Source organism: Sorex fumeus, unplaced genomic scaffold (genome assembly GCF_029834395.1).
Source record: "Sorex fumeus unplaced genomic scaffold, SorFum_2.1 ptg000037l, whole genome shotgun sequence".
Classification (NCBI taxonomy): Eukaryota; Metazoa; Chordata; class Mammalia; order Eulipotyphla; family Soricidae; genus Sorex; species Sorex fumeus.
In genome coordinates, this window is record NW_026606094.1 from 26,615,404 (window position 1) to 26,639,545 (window position 24,142).

The 24,142-nt window shown below is 41.5% G+C and overlaps 1 protein-coding gene across 5 annotated transcripts in view; it reads left to right on the forward strand.

Annotated features, from left to right (window-relative positions):
• The window catches only part of SRPK2 (SRSF protein kinase 2), a 208,768-nt gene that overhangs the window by 142,847 nt on the left and 41,779 nt on the right, over positions 1-24,142 (forward strand). For all 5 annotated transcript variants that reach the window (XM_056118342.1, XM_056118338.1, XM_056118339.1 and 2 more), the window contains one exon: positions 10,197-10,348. In XM_056118342.1, coding sequence (XP_055974317.1) covers positions 10,197-10,348 — 152 coding nt within the window. The remainder of the gene's footprint in view (positions 1-10,196; positions 10,349-24,142) is intronic.

The following is a 24,142-nucleotide window of genomic DNA, read 5'->3' on the forward strand; positions in this document are numbered from 1 at the left end:
GCTTTACCTTTTTTTTTTCTCTCACGCTTTTGCCCCTTTGAGACATTGTTGGTTTATATATTATTCATTTTCCTGTGATTTTTATATTTCCTTATAGCTGGTATTCCTTTGTAAAGATGTGCCAGTTTTTTTTTTTTCATTTATCAATTGATGCATAGGTTTTTCTTTTTGTGTATTAAGAATACGTGATACTGTGGACATTTTAGCATAAGTCATGTGTGGTATGTTTTCCTCTTCCCTCTCTCATCTGTTTGCCCCCTCTGTTCTTTCATTGAACCCAACGCCTCATACATGCAAAGTGAGTGCTTTTCCTTAGGGATACATATTTGGTACTGTTTTCTTTTCTCCTAATGCGTGGAGTTGTGTATGATAAATCTGAAATCTGCTGTTTTTGGTACTGGCAGATATTCTAAAATCATGGTGCCGTACCAAAATTCCTTATTCAGTTTGAGATTGCCATTTTCTTCATTTTTGACAGTTCTTTTATTGTTATTAAAAGAATTATTGCAGCCACCCATTTGAGGATGTATGCCATCATTGTGATTTCTATATTTAGCTTTTCAAATGATGGGCATCTGTTCATATTCAACATGGTCATTTGTATATCGTGCTTGAAGAAATGTCCATTCTATCTCTATTTTCATTAATTCCTTTATGTACTGCCACACCCAGTTTTGGCTGGCATCTGTTCTTGTGACTGAGCTCAGGGGACTATATGGTGTGAGAGGTGGAGTGGTACCCCTGTGAGCAGGAGTGGGTGTGGGGGGGTGTTTGCTTTTCAACTGGGTTCCTGGATACAAAGCATGTGATGTAGCCCTCTGTCCCCCTTTTCCTATTTTTAAACCTTTTTTTAAAAATTTAAGTTGTAGATACAATTTTCGGTTGTATATACAATTTCATGCCAATTTCATGCCTAGATTTTCCTTCCATTCTTAGGGCTGATGGTACCCTCTAAAATACAAAAATTACTAATTTGGATGAAATCTAGTTTTATTTTCTTATTGCTTATTACACTTTTAGTGTCATATTTAGCAAACATTGCTTAACAGGCAATACATTTACCTTCTGTATTAATTTGATCAGTCTTAATTTCTCTAAGCTTTGTAGTTTTAACTCTTTTCGTTGAAATATTTTCTCTTGTTCTGAGATAACATTCACAGATGTGAGGTTTCGTTCCAGCTCTTTATCTTTGCATACAGATATCCACTTGTTGAAAAGACAAAAGCACCCTTTAGTTTTATTGGCAGCCTTGTCAAAAATATTTATTGCTTTCCTCCTCAGGGCTTTTTAAATGCTTCCAAGTTCTTGCATGAAATAACTTTTTGGTGGTTTCAGTCAGTTGATATATTTTATGACTGTGTGTGTAGTGAGACAACCTGTCAGCTTGATTCTTTGAAAAATGAGATTTAATCAGACTTTGAAAAACTGTCGAGGCCAGTAGGTGCCACTTTAAAGAAGTCTGTCTTAAAGATGACACAGCATTGTTTTATTTCCTTACATCTGCCTTGAGAAAAATTTGCCTGTTTTCTTCTATGTAGTGGGCTGGAACAACGTTGGATAGGATGAAAAATGAATCAACGTTGGACTGTAACATGTGGCAATTAGATTATACCAAGATTTTACTATAATGAATGGGATGGTTTCAAAATTGTTGCTGATTGGTGTGAAGAAGGTGAAAAGCCTTAGAGAAAACCAGAAGTCACTGGTAAAACCTGGATTCTATCAAGTTTGAGACCTTCTCTAAATTTAGTATCAATGAATCAAAACCATGTAGCATTTTGTGAAGGAATGTATAAGCCTCATTTGTAAATTGTTACTGTGACCATGGATTTTGCAGAGGTGGGCAGTAAAAAGCTTACAATGAACATGGCTTTGATCCTGAGCACCATGAAAGAACAAAATAATAATAATAAATACCCCTTGAATCAAATTTTAATATTTCATTCCATCCTTTATTGTTTTAACATGTAATATAAATGGTTTATGAAAACAATTTTTTTTAATACTCCATCTTGGAAATCCTGTGTGTCTCTTATACTCAGAGTGTTCTATCCGTTTGGACATGCTACCGTCGACATGCTTGGTTCCCACCTGCGTCTAGTGGCTTTTATATTGGACAGGCTAGTTTGGGATGTTATGTTGACTGAAATATTGCATCAGCATTACTCAACATCCTCTGTACTTCAAGGTACCTTAGTCATTTCTTTGTAATTGATGGGACTGGCCTTAGGGGAAATTCTTGCCCAGCAACCGTTTGGAAAGGTGAATGAATGTCTGCTTGCTAAGCACAGGATCTGAGACCTGTGTGAAGAGAGGTGGCATCTCACTGATGGCTAAAGAGGAATGGAGACACTGCTACTCTCACCTTATCCCATTATCCGTTTGGTGAAGATACTCAAGTGTCTTAAAATGAAATAGGAGGAGCCTGATCAAGGCACGCGCGCACATGTGTGTGTGTTTATGTGTGTGTGTAAATAAAACTGGTAGATGCAGTGATTCTCCTCAAATGGGCATGATTTTCTTCCCAAGGAGTTTGGAGATCATTAGATGTCACAACTAGTGTTGATTCTGTGTGTGTGTGTGTGGGGAGGGGGGAGGGGCGAGCATGTAGTTGCTTGACACTAGCAGAGTTGGTAGCTCTCTATAGGGCACAAAATGGGCCCGTACAACAATGAATGATCTGGCCCCAGTACCCTGTGTTCCTCACTGTATGTAGTTCAAGATCATCTGGTTATTCTGTCTCAACACCAGCTCTGGGGTGTTGGATGATTAGCTGGTCTGACCCAGCGGTCTTGCGGGCATGGCCCGCAATGCGTTAGCTCAGGCTGCATGGTGGGTCATGCTCTGTCATGGAGATCCAGGTTGGATCCTCTGTGTCCCTGACATTTGTGCAAACCTTTCAACGTACCTCCTAGCCCCTACTTATTTTATTTTCACTCGATTACTTGACTTCCCGCTAATCGTCGATTTGCTTGAGTGGGCGCCTGTAACGTCTAGATTTGTCCCTGTCGCATTCTAGTGTAGCCTAGGGGTTTGTCAGATAGATTCTGCCTACATGATAGAAGAGCAGTTCTCTCACCTCATCTTCCTCTGTGGAATTGGTAGGTTGTTCCTCTCCTGCCTCCTCCCTGAACTTTCATCCTGACACAGTTTAACTTTTCGGAGCAGCATGCCCATTCAACAGGAAATGCACGAGGGGCTGGTAGGTGCAGTAGGGAGGGTGTTTGCTCTGCATGGAGAGCATGTGTGTAAGTAAACTGGTAGTGAATCACAACTAATGTTGATTCTCTGTGTGTGTGGGGGGGGCTGTAGTTGCTGGACACTAGCTATGTTTTGTCTCCGGCATCCCAGGTCTCCCCTCAGCCTCCCACTAGAGATCCCTGAGAATCCATGCATTGGCTGTGTGTCCCAAAAACAAACAAAAAGTAAGAAAAGAAAATAAAGGAAATGTGGTGGGCGTAGGCTACTGCTGGAGAGATAAGAGACAATCTGCCCTGCATGTGTTGGCCCAAAGGTCCATCTCTCATCAACACCAGCTTCAGCCCAGGTGGACCCTGCACATCCCTTGGAGTCTTCAGGCTAGCAGCCTTAGCAAGGTGTGGACCCCATACTTCCTTGAGAAACAAAATGAGCAAGACCATCAGGCGAGTCTCTGAGCTGCCTCAGACCTGCTGGAATTTGGGTCTTACTCTTTTTTTTTTTTTTGAGCCACTCCTGTTAGTGATCTAGGCGCAACATATTGGATGCCAGGGGTTGAACCTGGCTTGAAAACCTGGGTTTGCCACATGCAAGGCACATTCCTTCCTTGCTTGTACTATCTCTCAGGTCCCTTGTTATTTATTCCCTTCTCCATCCTGAGGGATGGTTACCTCCAAGATGGTGGAGAATGTTGTCTTCCTATCTGGATGTTCTTACTGTCTGTTATCTAGAGAACTGATTTTATACATTGCAGATAGGTGTCAATAGAAGTTGTTTTCAGCTTACAAGGGTTTTGTTTATTTGTGTGAAACAAAGAAAAATCATTTTTATCAAAAGAAATAGATGTGGCTGGAAGAGGAATATGCATTCGAGAGAGAATCTAAGCTTTAGATACACATATTTAGAATGAAGTAATATTTCATTTGTGCTGGCGCGATAGCACAGCACGCAGGGTGTTTGTCTTGCACGCGGCTGACCCGGGTTCCATTCCTCGGTCCCTCTCGTAGAGCCTGGCACGTTCCCCGTGGCATATTTGATATGCCAAAAACAGTAACAACAGGTCTCAGAATGGAGACATTACTGGTGCCCGCTCGAGCAAATCGATGAACAATGGGAGGACAGTCCTAATATTTTATTTAAACCCTGTGGTTTATAGAATTGTTCATAATACCGTTCTTTCAAGCTTTTGCTTGTGCAACACCAGTCCCACCACCACAGTGAGCTTGTTATATGTATTTCTCTGTTAAATGTAAATAATGGGTCTGCCTTTGCCTTGCAAGGTCTCCTCTCAGATCTGGTTTAGGCCCTTCCCTGGTACTTGGGCCTTTTCTCTTCCTCCCTAGGTCCTTCTTTGCTTGTGTTGCTATTTGGTGGCAAAGCACATGTATGAACTATAGCTAGACGGATAATCACAGCTTCCCTAAGGCTGTTTGGGAAATCTCAGATTGAGCAAGAATTTACTGCCCCTTCTTAGCCAGGGGCTGTGTCAGTCTCTCTTCCTTGCAGCTGCAGAGAGAATCCTGTGCCAGGAGCAGCTGACATTCCCGGGATTCCAGGAGGGCCCTCAAATAATGTTTCTCAACTTGCTCTGATGGTGACCCCCTTCCGAATGGTTTCCTTCCTATGCCACCTCTGTCACCCAGTCTGCTGGTTCACGCTTTGGTCTTGTCCTGCGACCTTCCCGTTAACACAGTTTCAGCCTTTGGTGTCCTTGCAGGGGGAGGGCCGCACAGGTGAGGGTTAGATGGCTCCTGGTGGGGACATGCAGTTGTGGAGGGAATCCTGGAGGTCTTTTCTAATCGCTTGGAATGTGCACTGCCCTGTTTGAGAGGGCATCTGGAACCCATATTGCCTCCTGCAGAGGCACTTTTGTAAACAGAGCTTAAGTTCTGGGCAGGGGTCCGTGAATGACCCTCAAGTGGGATTCCACCCAGTCCCCATACTAGTCACCTCCTTTCTTGCCTGACCGAGGGGTAGAACATTTGTTGCCCCTGGCCTCCTTCCCTTTGTCCAGGCCTTGCTCCCCCTACTGCCCTGGCACTTGCTGGGTGGTCCCAAGTGATGGGTGTGGTGGTGTCCACTTTCACATAGAGATGAGCCTCTGGCATTCAGATGGACAGTTTCGTTTCATGTTGTCCCATTGGGGCATGGTTAGACATAACATGCATATTTAACTAAGTGAAAGCTTGATTTTTACAAAGCTTTGTTATTAACAGTTTTAAATTTACTTTTGTTATTTTATGATTTGGGACCATGCACGGTGGTCTAAAACACCTGGGCTTTTGTCTTTATGCTCAGGGATCACTCCTGGTAGGCGTGGGGCGACCACATAGGGTGGTCAGCTGCTTATAAGGCAATTGCCCTGTACTATTGTTTTGGCAGCATGAATTTTTAAAGTTTTTTATTTTTTAAGAATCACTGGGGGGGGGGGGGGGCGATGGAGCAATAGCACAGCAGGTAGGGCATTTGCCTTGCACGCAGTTGAACCAGGTTCGATTCCCAGCATTTCATATGGTTCCCTGAGCACCACCAGGGCTAATTCCTGAGTACATGGCCAGGAGTGATCCTTGTGCATCACCAGGTGTGATCCAAAAAGCCCAAAAAAAAAAAAAAAGGAAAGAAAAAAAGAAAAAAGAATCACAGTGAGGTACAGTTAAAGACTTTCGTGCTTATGTTTCTGTCATACAGTGATGGAGTACCCATCCCTTCACCAGTGCCCATTCTCCACCACCAGTGTTTCCTGTATCCTACCCCCCACCCCCCACCTGTGGGTATTGTGGGCTGCAGTGCAAATATTGAATGACTCTCACGTTCGGTCTATAGTCTACTTTCGGCATGCATCTCCCATCCCAAATGGGCCCTCCAAACACCTTTTACTTAGTGGTCCCTTCTCTCTCTGAGCTGCCTTTTCCCCCAACATGTGAGGCCAACTTCCAAGACATGGAGCAGACCTCCTGGTACTCATCTCTACTATCCTGGGGTGTTAGTCTCCTATTTGTTACTTTATATTCTACAAATAAGTGTAGTTTTTCTATGTCTCTGTCTTGGCACCATGGTGTTTTTCTTTTTGTGGGGGGGGGGGGATTATACCCGGCGATGCACAGGGGTTACTCCTGGCTCTTCACTCAGGAATTATTGCTGGTGGTGCTCAGGGAACCCTATGGGATGCTGGGAATCAAATCTGGGTCGGCCACGTGCAAGGCAAAATGCCCTACCCGCTGTGCTATCGCTCCGGCCCAGCACCATGAATTCTTTAATGTGCCCTTGAGCCAGTTTGTATATTTGAACAGTTGACATTGATAACCTTTTTTGTTTTGTAGGTTTTAGGAGGTGTCAGGTACCGCTGCCCACTGGTGCTAGGGAAGTGGGCACAGAGTCTTGGCATTGCCCAGAGGGTACATGTCATGCTCAAGATAGAAAACAGAGCTGCAAAGAAAATAGGCTCCCATGTGTATAGGATGAACTCCAATCTCTTGAGCTACCTCCCTTACCCTTTCTTACTTGTTTGGCCTATCATTAATCATAAATTTTCCTATCCTTTGGAAAGTGTGTGCTAAATGTCACTTAGCGTCTTCCTCCCACTAGGCAGTGCAGTACTCAGGGCTCACTCTGTTTTCAGGAATTGTTGCTGGCAGGGTAGGTGTGGGGGTACCCTGTAGGGTGCTGGAGGTCAAACAGATGCATGCAAGGCAAGTGTCCCCCGAACCGTCCACCTAGCCTTTCTTATCTTTTCCCCAACACCCTGCAGTGTTCAGGGTCTACTTCCAGCTCTCTGCTTCCGTCACTTCTGGCATTTGTGTACGGGAGAATGCTGTGCCAGGCATTGTACCTGGCATACTTAGTGTAAACACTTGTCCATGGTGCTCTCTCTCCCTCTCTGGTCCTGGGCTTTCTTCTTTTTAAAACATCACTTGAGGCGCCGTGATTCATGATGGTTATTAATGATGGTTTCCCGTGTACCAAACTCCATCAACAGTGTCAGCCTCCCTCCCACAAGGTTCACAATACTTTATCCTTACAAACCACCCTACCCCAGAATAAGTTTTGTGGATCAGTTTTCGTTGTGTTGAAAGAACTTTGTCGTAACCTGGCTATGTTTAATTCCCACAGATAAGAGAGTTAATTTTGTCTGTCCCTGTTCATTTTGATGGACTTCGCAGAGCTATGGCATACTAGTTCTATCCCATATTGCTGCACAGTATATGATTTGGTTCTTTCTTAGAGTCACATAGTTCCATCATGTATACATACTATCCATTCATCTGGCATTGGGCATTGAGGTTGCTTCAGTATCTTGGCTATTGTGTTAAGTGTTGCAACAAACTGTCTCTGCCACTGTCTCCCCATTGTTCATCGATTTGCTTGAGCGGGCACCAGTAATGTCTCCATTGTGAGACTTTTTACTGTTTTTGTATATCGAATACGCCACAGGGAGCTTGCCAGGGTCTGCCGTGTGGGCGGGTAGTAGCTTTTGAGCTCCTCTCAGTAGCTTGCAGGCTGTCTGAGAGGGGCAGAAGAATCAAACTTGGGTGGGCCATGTGCAAGGCAAACTGCCCTACCTGCTGTGCTATCACTCCAGCCCAGGTGTTTATATATCCTTTAGATTTACTGTTTTTGTGTTTTGGGGATTGATACAGAAAGCAGGTATAAGTGAGTCATAGGGTTCTAATTCCATATGCTCTAATCATATATAGGAGTTCTTAACCTCTATGTTGTGGAGAGATCTCCTTATTGCTTCCCATAGAGGCTGAAGCAGATGACATTCCTGCTAACAGTGAATGCAGGTTCCCTTGTCACCATGATCCTGCTAAATCTAACTGGACTGAGATGCTTTTTTTTTTCCATTTCCCAAATCATGAGTGACTTACCAGTTTTCCATATTCCTGTTGGCCATCAGTATGTCTTCTTTGGGAATGTTTCTGTTCGTTTTCTCTCAACAGTTTTGAGTGGGGACATTCACGATCACGATCATGACCATCCTGTTCGTCGATTGCCTCGAGCAGGCCCCAGTAACGTCTCCTTCATCCTAGCCCTGAGATTTTTTAAAAAGTGCCATATTCAAGGCTCTTTCAGGGTTAGGAGAATGAGACCCATCAATGTTAATGGTATTTGGCATATTGGGTACACCACGGGGAGTTTGCCAGACTCTGCCCTGTGAGCAGGTTACATTCGGTAGCCTGCCAGTTTGTCCAAAGTAAGAATGAGATAATAAGATGTCGCATTTACAGCCACACGCTTCCGGGAGCTGGGTCTCTGGGTCTTGGTCGTTGATGGGATTACACAGCACCAGGGGGCCAGTTGGTGGGTGTGACCCCTGCCTACTGGAATATGGAGGATCTGGGTGAAGGATGCTCAGCCCTGATCCGAGCAGGCTTGGAGATTTAGCCCTGGGACCAGCATGCCTTTGTTTCTCTGATGGTACTTTCATGTGTGTGGAGAGTGGCTGGTTCTGAAGGTGTTCGGCTGCTGGAGCCCTGATCGGGGCGGGGAGGGAAACTCAACCCGTTCCCTCGAAGGGGCCCAGGCAAGGACAGCCAGGCGCCGGGGCAGGAGACTCTGCGCTGTTTGCTCTCTTCCGGAAGCTGGCTTTTATAGTCTCTGGGTTTTGGCTGTTGATGGGATTACATGGCGCCAGGGGGCCAGGTGGTGTGTGTGATCCAATGGGGGCATTGGATTTAAGTTTTATTGCCTTATAGACTAAGTTTGTTATGAGCCCTTTATATGATGTGTGCAAAGTTTGGTATGAGCCCTTTATATGATGTGTGCAAAAAAACTTCTTGCATTCATTAGGATTTCTTTTTATTATCACTTGAGTTTTGCAGTGCTGAAGCTTTGTAATTTGATTCGGTCCCATATGTAATTTATTTTTATTCTTGTTTATTCCTCTGTGTCTTCAACTTTTGTGGTCCATTTCCTAAATTGCTCTGTTGATGTTTTCTTCAATTGAGTTTTTGGTGATTGTATTTCTCTTTTTTTATGCCAGCAAAAAAGTTACAGATTTTGGTATAATCTCGTGTTTTTTATCTCTACTTTTACGTTTACTTTCATAATGAATGTGCAGTACAGTTTTTTTTTTTTACATGCCAGTTTTTATTCTTACGATAGTTAGAAAGGCCATTATAAAACTCTGTATTAGTATATTTTTATTTTCTGATGAGATTTTTAACTTTTTAATTTATTTTTTATTAGTGAATCACCATGAGGTACAGTTACGAACTTATGAACTTAGTCATACTATGATCGTTTACCCATCCCTCCAGCAGTGCCCATTGGTGGAAGAGAATGGGCTTTTTATCTTTTTAAACATTTCTTGGTAAACAAGGTTAAGTGGACATACAGTTGAATTCCTTGATGAAAACGGTGATATATCAGCTATACTGTATATAGATTTCTATTGGTTACCATTTATAAAGTTATCTAGGAAACATAACCACATTTCTATTAAATATCAAAAATAAATATCATTTTAAAATCTTAGAAAATACCCCCCATTATAAGTACCTGATTTTTCTCATCTGTGTTTATCATATCTATGTTCTCTGTTCTTACTAATCTGTCTGTCTTAAAGGGGATACTAGTGGTTTGGGCTATGTGTGTCACATCTGCATGTTTATGGAGGCTGCTTCTGACTTGAGATCAGTCCCTTGTGCTTGGAGTGCCATTGTGCTGGGGATCTATCAGAAACTGTTGACTTACAAAGCACTCTGACTAGCCCTTTGAGGTAATCCTCTGGGCCCACAGTTCCTGCTTTATTTCACTTTCGTTTCATAATACTGTTAAGATGTAAGAAATATTAAAGCTCTATGTGAATATTTACCTCCAGAAACAAATACACCCGAGTAAACCATGTTTTCCTCGATCCTGAATGTGGGACTGTTACCTGAGTCGACTCTACTGGATGGAGTAATATTCTTAGCATGTGACAAATTTTATTTTTTGCCTATCAATTTTATTTTTTGCCCCTTTGTAAGTAGGATCTTTTCCTTCTGCTCTTTCAGGCCGGAGCCTCAACAGAAAGCTCCCTTAGTGCCACCGCCACCACCGCCGCCGCCACCACCGCCTCTGCCAGACCCTACACCCCCAGAGCCAGAGGAGGAGATCCTGGGATCTGATGATGAAGAGCAGGAGGATCCCGCGGACTACTGCAAAGGTGATGTGCAAACCCAGCCGTTGGGCCACCCTGCAGTTTGTTGTGCAAGTTGGACAGATGGATAAGGGAAGTTAATGACACGATCTGCTTTACTCACTTAGACTCTGTTTTACTTTCGGACGGGAGGTGTGTTTGATCTTTGGGCCACTCTGATGGTCCTCAATTCTTGGAGTATGATGGTGCTTGTTAGGACTATATGGGATGCCTGGCATTAAACCTGGGTTGGCTGCAGGACTCCTGATGGCACTCAGGGGACCTCATGGGATACCCGGCATCAAACCCAGGTTGGCCACCTGCAAGGCAAGCATCATACCTGCTCTGCTCAACTATCACTCCAGCTCTCATTTAGACTCAGATATTATTTCAAATACCAAATTCAGTGTTGAATGAAGCCACGAAATATTAGTGACATAGAAGGAAAATTTGTTATAGACAGAAGTCATATATATTACATATATTTTGAGGCAAAATAATCTGAAATAAGGAAGAGGAATATGCAATAGACATAATAAGCCAATGGAACAAAGAGAGCAGGTAGTTACAAGCTTCATATAACTGTGTGCACTGCATTTGACTACATTTTTTCTGGCAGCTTCATTTTTCAGGACTCTCTTTTCTTTGTATAGCGTGGATTTTCATGTTATTTATTGTTGGAAGAAAGCTTCCCTATTTATCTACAGGGACAGACTTTTTCCTGTCACTCAATAAAACATGCTTTGTGAGTTCTGCTATTGTTTTCCAGTAGTACGTTGTTCCTAGGTATGATTGCACAGAAGATTATTCCAGTGCACTATTTTTGAATTGATGCTGTGTAAGACCAAGTGTGCATAGCTAATACCCAAGGAGCAAGCAGGTTGCTTAAGGAAATTGAGAACAACATTATCCCGACTGCATCCTTTGTGTTCGTTAATCACAGAGAATCTCAGGGGAAGTAACAGTTTAAGATTCTGGTTTTTCTGGGCAAGTCTCACCTATTTGGGGTTTCAGTTTCCTCTAATAGAAAATTACCATTGTTTGGAGTTTTTAGCTTTTCAACAATTGCTGAGACTTTCAATACAGTTAAGGAAAATGTAAATTAGAATCTATTCAGCATCAAATAAAGAACATGGACACTTGTTGAGGACAAAAAAAGTATTAATCTTTTGCACTATATTATCATTTTCTCTAGTGAACTGACAGGCCATTTTTATGTTTATTAACCATTACACCACCACCCTATTTCAGATGTTTTCATCCTGAACCCCAACGCTTGCGCCAAAGCAGAACTCAAATAATTTATTTTGTATTGTTATGAAAAACCACTGAAAATGCTACCAAAAAATTTCCTTAGAGGAAAGAGTATGAATATTGTACTTCACCCAGGGGACATTAAACCCTTCTATAAAAGGTTAAAGATTGAGCCTTGTTGGGGCTGGAGTGATAGCACAGCGGGTGAGTGTTTGCCTTGCACACGGCCGAACCGTGTTCGATTCCCAGCATACTGATTGGGTTCCCTGAGCACCGCCAGGAGTGGTTCCTGAGTGCAGGGCCAGAAGTGACCCCTGAGCATTGCCGGGTGTGACCCAAAAAGCAAAAAAAAAAAAGAAAGATTGAGCCTTTTCTGCTTATATATATATTTATATATATACACACACATGTATCTGTAACAAAAAATATTTCCCTCCAAGATTGGTTGCCTCTTACTTTAAACCCCATCAAATGTGGTGTGGTACTCTTGGAGTATGGGTGGTGTAAAGTACGAGTTGACAGCTGACCACAGCGGTTCAGGAATAGGTTCACAGTTCTTCCCCATATCTTGATGTGGTTAGTTTTTGTTGTTGTTGAGGTTGTGGGTTCTTTATTTACTTTTATTTATTTATTCATTTATTTTTGGGTCACACCCAAATCCTGGCGGCTCAGGGGTTGCTTCTGGCTCATGCACTCAGGAATTACTCCTGTTGGTGCTCGGGGAACCATATGTGATGCTGGAAATTGAACCCGGGTCAGCTGCTTGCAAGGGAAACTCCCTACCCGCTGTGCTTATCACCCCTGTGGGTTCTTTATTAACTCCAGTATTAGCCCTTTGTAAAGATGTATGGTGAGCAGGTGTTTTTCTTCCCCAAGTAGGATGCTTTATTTTTCCCTCTATTTCTTTCAAAATACAGACACTTTGGTAAGAGATACCCTCCCCAGCCCCACCCAACACCCACCCCACTGGCAGGGACAGATGGGGCATTTGCAGCATAACCTAATGTGCTCAACACGCATTCTTGGCACCATTCTCAATAGTCACTCATGGTGCTCGGGGCACCATATCTTGGTGGTGGGGCTTGAGTGTGGGTTGGCCGCTTGCCAGGAGAGACCCCTGCCTGCCGTGCTAATTCCCTGGCCGCTATGCAGTGGTTCAGGGATCCCAGTGTCACTCCTGGAGAACACTCTCCTGCCATCACTGAAAGCTCCATGGCGCCCGCTAGGAATCATTTGCTGTTCGAGCCCTCTTCCTTGTCCCTGCAGGTCTTGCTGTGCCGAGGAGCAAAGCAGAGCTGTATCCCTGAGCCACCCTCTGTCTCCACATTCAGCCCTGATTAAAAAAAGACTTTAAAAAATTAAATTTTAATTTTCTTTATTGTTAGACCTCTCCTTCCTTTTGTGGTTGCTGCAAAGCAGCAACAATGCGCCAGGACCAGTTCGCACAGTTTAGTTGTGAACACACTGTTGGTTATAGCGTAGCTAGGGTATCACACTCCTGCTGCTGGTCTTATCTGTTCATAGCTTTCTTTCTTAGTAGAAAAAGTTGAAATGAGTCCCTGTGAGTTTACAGAATTTTACAGAGTTGGCCCATTATTAAGTTTCAGGCATGCTGTGTTTCCACACTAAACCCATTGCCTGTGTCCACATCAGTCTCTGCAGTTTCCTCCCCGCCTGTCTTTGTGGCAAGCATTCTCCCCTCCCCTATGTCCTAGAATTCCCTTCCCTTATTTATCCCCCACTCCTCCACCTCAGTGGCAAGCTTCCTGCTGAAGATTAGCTCTCCTAGTCTTCATTGCTAGTGTTGTTCCCATCCAAAGTTTCTTTATATCCCAGGTATGAGAGATCAGGGATTAAGCTCTGAGCACAGTCAGATATGTCCCAGAAACACACACACAATCCCCACCCCTCTCAAATATGTGTAGAAATACGGTTGATTCTGATTCAGATTCTTCCAGGAAGTAGTGACTGCGCCAAAGCATGCACTTGCTTGCCTGGGACTGCTTAGGGTTCTGTTTCTCTTCAGGATTTTCCACAGAGCACAGCCAGTTTAGGATTGAATCAGGAGCTTGGGGGTGGATGGGGTTGGGGAAGCATCCAGATGGAAGCCATGAGTGCATTAATTGGGAAGTGAATTTGACTTGGCCAGAAATGACAATCAAAGCTTCAAGCTCCATTTTAATGATTGGGTGAACTGTTTGTCAAGTGATGGGTTGATTGCTTGTTTTCTCTTGGAACATTGGGCAGCTATATGTCATCTTCATGTGTGGAGTACCAAAGACTTTTTTGGACTATGCTAATGAGTTGGATTATATAGGAAGCCTATTTTGCCATTTTAAATGGCTGTAGAAAAATCCCTATACCCTCTCATGGTGTCTTATTAATTTTTAACATTCCTCAGGGTGAGTGTGGAGTAATGCCATCAGCTGTGTCCAGAGATGAATACATGAGATAGAGCAAGGTGTGTAGAGAAATAAGGTCTATGCTGCACAGCTAGGAAATACCACTACCATGATTGAAAATAGTGTCTTTGCATGTGTATAATCGTCAGCAGGCAAGTGCTGGAAATTATTTGTTGACCTCTATGTGAACCTTTCCAGATATTCAGGATTTCAACCTGTGGAGTTTGTTCTCTGCAGCCCTGTTTCTGCATCCATTAAATTTATCTTAGCTTAAAGTATATTGTAGCCTTTTTAAGCCATTAACTGGAATCTTCTGGGTTGAATCTTTTGTTTGCTGAATATATTATTTTTTCGTTTCTCCTAAGAGCTCCCATTCATGAATTTTTGATAACACTAGTGATTAATTAACCTTCAATGTTCATCTGATTGACTGCTTTTGAGAGCTTGTGTGGGGATTGTCCAGGGGAACATAGCTTGGTTGGTCTGTTCTGTTTTGGTAAGGAAAAGGGACAACCTTTGGGTGGGGGTAGAGACCCACATCTGGCAGTGCTTAGAGCTTATTTTTGGCTCTGTGCTCTTGGATCATGCCTTGTGGAGTGGGGAGCATTTGCAATGTCAGGTCATGTGCACAGATAGAGCCATCGATCTGACTTCAGGTGTCACATCTTGACCCTTATGTCCTTCCGTCTCATTATCCTTTAATAGTTGTTGACGAGGCTTCTTTATATTTTCATACCCTCAGTTCTATTTCCTTTTTCATTTTTCGGTCTTGGGCCACACCCGGGATATCTCAGGGTTTACTCCTGGCTCTGTGTGTAGGTTTCACTCCTGGCTGTGCTTGGGGGACCATATGGGATGCTGGGGGTGGAGCAAGGCGAGCACCATACTGGCGAAACGCCCCTCCTACTTTTTTCTTCATTGGATTTTTATACTTCCACCGGGGTATATTGAATTTGAATTATTAAGGAGGAAAATAATTGTTTTCTTAGATTTAAAAATTTTAATAATTCCTGAGTGCAGAGCCAGGAGTAACCCCTGTGCATTGCCGGGTGTGACCCAAAAATTTAAAAAATAAAAAATAAAAATGTTAATAGATGCATGTATAAATTTTTTTAATTCAGATGTGTCAAATTTTAGCGTTGATAGTACTTTAAAATAGTAATTTATTTTTTATTAATAATATAAATTGTTGTGCCTAATACATTTTTTATTTATGAAGACCAGTTATAATATATTCTTAGGAATCAGTGACTGACAGACCATTTTCAAATCGGGCAATGTTTTTTCTCTTTCGTTGAGAAAATAGCTATGGCATTTTCATATTTTAGGCTTTTTGTTTATTCACTGTGCTGTATACTTCTTTCATGTTAGAATTGTTGTAGAGAAACGGGGTATTCAATGTTTGAGTAAGGTAAGGTAAAGGCCCTCCCGTTGATTGTCGATTTGCTCGAGCGGGCCCAGTAACGTCTCCATTGGAGACTTTGTTGTTACTGTGTCTGGCATATCGAATACTCTCGGTAGCTTGCCGGGCTCTCCGAGAGGGGCGGAGGAATCGAACTCGGGTTGGCCATGTTGGCCGCTTGTAAGGCAAACGCCCTACCCGCTGTGCTATCGTAGAGTAAATACTGAAGTATAGAGTTCAGTTTTTAGAATCCTGTAGGTCACCATTGAAAACCTGATTCAGTTTATTCCCTTCTGGTAGTACAGCTCTTGATGCAATTGCTCTCTAGATGTTTTTCTTGCAAACGTCACTCAGTAGGAACTGTGATGATAAAGTATTATTTGTTTTCCATTTCACAATAAATGCAAAGAGTCTACAATGGATTTTAAGTAGACTAGAGTCTGTTTGGAACATTTATACTTGGGGAGGGGGTTTGTGGTGCAGGGCATTTCTTAGGTCTGCTGTCTGCACGTATCCTGTGGTTTTCTTCATGTGATATCTGTATAAGCTGTCCTTTCATCAACCCTCTTTCTGTTGAGGTGGGGATCTACCTATTTGGACAGTTGTCCTGCACATTTCTTCTCACCGCACACCTTTGGAATGAGGAAGAGACTGGTCAGATATTATATTCTTGGGCCAGAGAAACAGTACAGGGGATACGGTGCTTGCCTTGGCATGTAGCCTGCTTTGGTTAGGTTCCTGGTACCTCATAAGTCTCCTGAGCACTACAGTGCATATCCCAAAAACATATAGTACAAGTTACATTTTTGTTTCATTTTATGACCCACCCAGAAATTCTGTAGGTCACTCCCATTGCAGTGTTGGGATCAGATTTCGAGTTCCCACATGCAAATCTTATACTCTAGTTTTTTAGTCATCTCCTTAGGTCTCCCATCCACTCCCCCCATTTGAAATAAAAATTCTGTTTTTTTTTTGGTTGTTGTTTGGTTGGTTGGTTTTGATTTTTGGACCACACCCTGCAATGCTCAGGTTCATTCTGGCTCTGCACTCAGGAGTGGTTTTTTTTTTTTCCGTGTTTCTTAGGGAACCAAATGGGGTGCTGGAGATTGAACCAGCTTGGCTACAGTGCAAAGCAAGTGTCATTCCCCTTGTCTGTACCTTCCTTACAGCACTTGATATACAGAATGATTGAAGAGATAAGATAGTGAATTTCTGTTATCTCATTTATTGCTAGCAGTGCTTTTAGGGACAGTGTTGAAGAATTGCTAATATTTTATTTTATGTGCTTTTTTTAAAAAACTTTTTCCTTGATTTTGAATCACTGTGAGATAGGTTCTTAACACGCTGTTCATGATTACATTTCAGTCATACAGTATTGCAACATATTTTATGTGCCTTAAGAACATTCTGCCTTAAGTGCCTTAAGTACACATGAATGTTTCTTTGGATTTTTTTTTTGGGGGGTCACACCGGCGATGCACCAGGGTTACTTCTGGCTCATGCACTCAGGAATTACTCCTGGTGGTGTTCAGGGGACTATACGGGATACTGGGAATTGAACCCGGGTCGGCCACGTGCAAGGTAAATGCCCTACCCGCTGTCCTATCACTCCAGCCCCTTGTTGTTGTTTTACAAGTCACAAGGTTATAATAGTACTTGTTCTTGTTTGTGGTTTGGCAAATTACTGCCCTTCCACCAGCATCTTCGTGCCCAAGACTATCTCCTCGTCGTGTCTTGCCATAGATGCTTGGGAGACTGCTGCCTCTTCCTGCTGCTTGACCCCTTCATTTCTTCATTCAAAGTCCAATAGGTTTTTGTCTTAGGCAGTGTCCTCCATTTGAGTTTTCTGCTGTTTGTCTTTGAAATGAACTAGTTTCATTTAGAGACATTTACTTAAGAGAAATATAGCAGAAGACAGAGAGCAGGAACTTCTCCAGAAAGGGAAAAAGCTGAGAGTACTTATGAAAGGTTGAAATGTAGGAAAATCTCCAGGGTGAAGAAAGCATCTTGTTCTTTTTTTTGGGCGGGGGGGAGGCCTTAGCTGTCCTTGCTTCCTCCTGGCTTTGCATTCAGGGTTCACTACTGGTGTGTTTTTGGGAACCATATGGGTGTTAAGGATCCAACCACTCCCAGTTGGTGGTATGCAAAGCCAGTAAGTGTCTTACCTGCCTTACTTTTTCTCCAGCCCAATGAGATCACCTAGTATTTATCATTCTTTCTATGACGAATTTTGTTTGACATAATTCCTCTAGCTATTTATTACAGTTGTAGCAAAAAAAACAAGATTTAAACTTACAGCTGAGTAGTATTCAATATTGTGTGTGTCTGTGTGCGTGTGTGTAGCACATTTTTTTTTTATCATTCCTTTATCCACTCATTTGTTAATAGACACTTTGCATAGCTTGGCTATTGTAACTTGGACTGCAGTGAAGAAAAGATTTGTATATATCTTTCCAAATCAGTCTTTTGTGTTCTTAGAATAGATGCCAAGAATTGGAACTCCTAGGTTATTTGGAATTAAATAGAATTTTCAGGTGTTTTTGAAAGTGTCTATGACATTTTCCATAAAGGCTGAAACAAACAACATTCCCACCCTGTAAGGTGAAGGATCCATTTTCACATATCACTAATTATTGGCAGTCCTACTCATTTAGGACATTTTCACTGTTGGTAGCAGATCTCTCTTTGTCATTTGATTTGTATTTTTTTTCTTTTTGGGTCACACCCAATGATGTACAGGAGTTACTCCTGGTTCATGCACTTAGGAATTTCTCCTGGCAGTGCTCGGGGAACCATATGGGATGCTGGGAATTGAATGAACCTAGGTCGGCTGCATGCAAGGCAAATGCCCTACCTGCTGTGCTATTGCTCCAGCCCTTGATTTGTATTTTCTTGATAGTAAGTTAAAATAATCACCTTTCAACATGCTTATTGATCATCCATTTGGTTTCTTCAAGTTAGTGTTCATCTCTTATTATTGTTGGAGTGGTTTGTTTTGTTGTTGTTCAGCTTTATGAATGTTTTGTATATATCTTTGATGTTCCCTTTATCAGATGTACAAATTGTAAATAAGTTTTCCTTTTCAGTAGGATGTATTTTCATTTTGTCATTTCTTGTTGTAGCAGAGTTTTTCAGTTTGGTATAATCGTAGTTATTTATTTACTTATTTGGCCAATGGAGTTGATTCATAGAAGGAAACCCTTAATTTCAATATATTTGAGAGTTTTCCCTATGTTTTCTTTTTTGTATTTTGTTGGTTCTGGTGTGATATCAATAATTTTAATCTATTTTTTGAGTTAACTTTTGTATATCTTGTGAGATTGGAGTCCAACTTCACTTTTTTTGTTACTGGCTATCCCATTTCCCATACACCATTTGTTGAATAGACTATTTTTGCCCCACTTGATGATCCTAGTACCTTTGCTCATTCAGCTGTGGTTTTACTCCTGAGCTTTCAATTCTGTTAAATTGAAAGTCAGCTTTTATTCCATTACCATACTGGTTTAATCACTATGAAGATTAGTTTGAAATTTAATCACTATGAAGTTTGGTTTGAAATTCAGTGCTTCTCATATTCTTTCTCAGAATTGTTTTGACTGTTATGGGAGTTTTATGGTTTCATACAAATTTCAATAGTATATTTATGTCCTTGAAAAACGTAGTTGGAACTTTGAAAGAGATTCCATTCAATGTGTGTAATACTTTGAGTAGTATGGGAATTTTTATGTTTTTTTCTAATCCATGATTTAGGTATAGTTTGCCGCCCTTTTTTTAAATTAATTTATTCATTTATTTTATGTAGGAGTACTGCTATTTATTCAGCCACTGATTAGCTGATTGTATTGGGCATGAACTCCACCTTACTTTTTTTTTCATAATTTATCTTCTTATATTTATTTATTGAATCACTGTGGGAAAAGTTACTAATCTTTCAGGTTTAAGTCTCGATCATACAATGATCAAACACCTCTCCCTTCACCAGTACTCATTTTTCACCGCCAAGAACCCCAATAAACCCCCCCTCTCACCCCTCCCAATGCCTGAGATGCAGATGATTTCCACTTGCGGTCCAGATGCATTTCTGCCAAAAGCCTCTGGGTTCCGAGATTTGTTTCTGAGTCTCTGGGATCGTGGCCATTAAGCAGTTTGATCAGGAACCAGAGAGGCCATGCCTCCAATTATATAGCTGAGCTGGAGGTGGTTTGTGGGTGTTTCCCACACACTAACTTTTGGCCGTTTACTTTCTTGGTAAACTTTGCCCCAAGTTTTTGGGGTCTGGCCAAAGGCACTTCAGCAATTTTGGGGTATCTGAAAGTCTGATCGTACCAGCAGGCTGCTGATGCACTTGCCTCACAGGTACAGATTGACCTGCTGGCGGCACCTTTTTTTTTTTTTTTTTTTTTAATGTGTTTGTGTGTTGGGTGGGGGCAGAGAGAGGGGAGAGAGAGAGAGGAGAGAGAGAGAGGTTTTTTCTTTTGATAGTGACTTATAGTTTTCAATATCTTAGATATTGTTTTGAAGTGGGGTCACACCCAGCCATGCTCAGGGCTTACTCCTGGCTCTTTGCGTAGGGATCATGCCAGAGTTGGGATATCATAGCTGGTCCCTGTAAATCCTAACCAGGCTTGTTGAAGGCAAGCACTCTATTTACAATACTATTGTTCCATACCTATCAGTGATTCAGGCTTTGACTTCACTTGTAAAGTTGATTGATTGGTATATGATGTTTTGAGGCACAATTGTAAATTCTTCTTATTTTGTTGGCTGAACTAAGTGATGCTCAGAGTGTGTGCCTGGATCTATGGGAAGGGATCACTCCCCTGGTGCTCAGGGAACTGTTGTGTGGCACCAGGTATCAAACCAGTTTTAGCTGCATTAAAAGCAGGCACCTTAATCCCTGTACTGTTTTTTTAGTTTTTGTTTTTAATTTTCTTTTTTGTTTCCCTATAGACATGCAGTAGAGTTTCCTGTGTTGGTATCATATTGTATTGCTTTATGGGGCATTTTTATAGTGGAGATTATGGAGTTTCATGTATTTTGTAATGTTGTTCTGCTAGACGATCAAAGAATATAAAATTAGTCATGTGAATTTGTAAAAAATCAGGATAAGCATGTACTGACATTTTTTTTAAGGTTGAATTTGTATTTTAAAATTACTTTCCTGACCCCTCCTGTTGACTTGGCTTTTTTAAAGCACTGTATTCTTAGCTATAATCTGTGGGCTCAAGGGAGAGCTGGACTACACTAGTAATTTCCTTTGCTCAACTTTCAAACCCCCATTGAGCACAGTTACTGCTGTTCTTAAGCTGTCATTATACTGGAAATAGTGCTCGTCTATTTTTGCTCACACATAACACACAGGCTGATTGAGAATTCAGTCTGAAATGTACAATTGTGACACACGGTTCTTTATACATAATTAAATGTTAATGGTAATATACAATTAATTGTAAATAGCTTTTAATTAAACTATCAAGTATTCTCTGTACACTGAGACCTGGAAACAGTCTTTAGTTGTTAAAAATGGGGCATGTATTTTACTGCTGGACAGAAAATAGGCTTTGTAGTGAGATGCAGTTTCCACTCCTGAACCTACTTTTTAGTGTCTTTGAAACTGTGCTTATTCCAGCAGTGTAGAAATAATTTATTTTGAAAATAGTAAGAAATTAGGGACATCACTATTTCTCTAAATATTTTTTATATTGTAGACTAGGGAACTTTTTAGGACTATGAACATTTATGATGTCACATTTATGATTTTGACATTTATGATCTTTGGTTTATCATTATTCCGTACTGGAGATTCTCTTGTTTCATTCTTCGGTGTTCTAATGAAGAATGAGAACACCTGGTTCATATTCTCTCTCTGACTTACTTCACAGAGCAGGATACCCTCCAGTTCATCCATGTTGTTTCAAACTTAGTGAATTTTTTTATACAGCTGCATAGTATTCCAATGTTCATGTATATCACAGTTCTGGAGCTGAGGTGGTTTCGACCTTTTTTGGTGGGTTGTGCCCAGGGATTACTCCTGGTGTTACTCAAGGGACAGTATGTAGCTCGTGGGATAAAACGGAATCAGCTGTGTGCAACTGTGTGCAAAGTGCCTTAATTTCTGAACTCTCTCTTTTTACCCCCACAACCATTTGCCCCCCTCAGTCTTTTTTATTTTTCAAGTGCAGAAATTAAATCTCCTTCCTGAATCCCATCTACTCTCTTTGTTCTACTTCTTCTTTTAGTAACTTCTTGTCAATGTCCACTGATTTCATTTTGTTTAGTCTTTAGTTCATTACCTGTCTCTATTACAAATACGTGCAAAATTATCCCATACATGTCTTCTTCCTTTGAATTTACTTGACTTTGCATAATCCTCTTGTTCTGTCCGTTTTTCTGTGAATCACATAATTTTTAACTTTTGGTTTGTTCATTTTGTTTGGGGGCCACACTTGGTAGTTCTCAGGGCTTACTCCTCACTCTGCTTGGGATCACTTTTTGCTGTTTCAGGGGGCCAGGGATTGAACCTGAGTTATGCAAGGCCAGTGCCCTACCAGCTTCACTATGACTCTAGTCCCGGATCCTGAAATATTTTGTGATGTAGAGTGACTAGCTCTGAGAAGCATTGGTTTTAAGCACATCTATGACTAGATTTTACCTCAAGCTTTATTTTATTGAGGGTTCACACCTGTGTTAAATATCTGAGACTTTGAAAACTCCCTTGATCAGGAGATCTGCTTTATTTTGTCAAAGTAAAGTCTTCTTAAATAGAACAGCTTCTCCTATCTTTCTTTCCTATCTTTCCTTTGTGTTCTCTCTGGTGTCTCTGCAATATCCTTTAGTCTACTTTTTGTTTCATGGAGTATGATTTTTAATGTACAGTAGCCTTAATTTGTACTTGAAAAGTGAGTTTTTGCTTTTTCTTTTTTTTAGTTATTTTTAGTGTTTTAATAATATAAAGTTGTATAGTAAAAAATGAATATTAGTGGTTCTGAGCAAATGAATATTAGAGGTTCAGTGCAGTGGGTTGGGCACTTGGGCACAGCAAACCTGGTTCAATCCCTGGTACCTAATACGATCCCCTATCCTTGAGCATAGCCAGGTGCCATCTTTCCCTCCTGTCCCACCCAATAGAACAAACTGATGTTCAATAAAACCAGGATCCCGCGAAATAGTATAAGCCATTTGCCTTATTGCCTACACTGGTTCCATCTCTACTACCACATGTGCCTCTTGAGCACTTCCTAGTAAAAATTCTAAACACAGATCCCGGAGTAAGCCCTGTTGACTGGCAGGTGTGAACCAAGCTCCCCTTCCTTGTGCCCCTAGCCCCCATTCCTCCCATGGAGAGTAAAACCAAACAGATGAATGAAATAGTAGACAGATTTTCTCATATTTAAATGAACAGTTTACAACAGTGGAGCCAAAAGCCTAGAATGGAGAAAGGAAAGTCTTTGAAAATTGTTTCACCATATGCAAGAACAAAATTAGACTGCTGTCTTACACGACACATCAAAATAATCTCAGATGGAATCAAGACTTAGACATTAGACCTTAGACCACAAAGTCTGTACTAGAAATTTTGGGTAAGCACTCCAGAATAACTCTCTAGTGTTATATTCAGTGATTTTCCTACATTGTCAAGGAAAACAACCAAACTGAATAATATTATATATATTATACATAAACAAACACTGTCCTTCCATTGTTCATCGATTTGCTTGAGCGGGCCCAGTAACGTCTCCATTTTGAGACTTGTCGTTACTGTGTTTGGCATCTTGAGTACGTCATGGGTAGCTTGCCAGGCTTTGCTGTGCGGGCGAGATACTCTCAGTAGCTTGCTGGGCTCTCCGAGAGGGGCGGAGGAATCAAACCCTGCGTGACCTGGCTGTTTCCGCGCAAGACAAATGCACTACCGTTGTGCTATTGCTCCAGCATATCACAATTATATTATAATTATATGATACAATTATATAATAATATAATAATAACTTCAAAGTTGCTACACTGCATAGGAGCCAGTCCCTAAAACAAAAGGACATCCTACTGGGTTGGCGGAAATATTTCCTCACCATGCTGTTCAAAAGAGCAAGATATAGAAAGCAGGCACAAAACATCAAAAATACAAGCTCCCCATCCCATCAAGGAACGTATATAAAATAAAAACACTTCTATAAGACGATACATACAGATGGCCAATAATCACATGAAGAATGCAAATCAAAATGAAAAAGAAGATCACAAAGGCAGGAACAAGTTTTTTGCCGAGGCATGAAAGAAAGTTACTCCCATTCACTGGCTTGGGAATGCAAACTGGTTCAGTCTCTTTGGAGAAAACAGTACAGACATTATGCAGACAATTAAAAATAGACCTCTGTGATCTTGTAATTCCACTCCTAGGTTTCCATTACAGCCATACACTATTTAACAAGATAAATTCATGGCTATATTTATTACAGCTGTTTCCAAAAATTAAAATCTGGGCACAATTCAAGTACATATGGACAAAAGAAAAAGTATGGGGCCAGAGAGTTATTACAGCAGATATGGTGCTTGCCTAGCTCTTGACCTGGGTTCAGTCCCTAGCTACACATTCCGCCCCCACCTCAGCCCTCTCCATCTCCCCAGCTCCCCCCCAGCTCAGAGGCAGGAGTCAGCCCTGAGCTTTTTGTTTGAGGTGTGTCTCAATACTAGACAGTGGATAAGACCTGGATAATACTAGACAGTGTTATGTTCAGCAAAATAAGTCAGAAGGAACAATTATCAGAT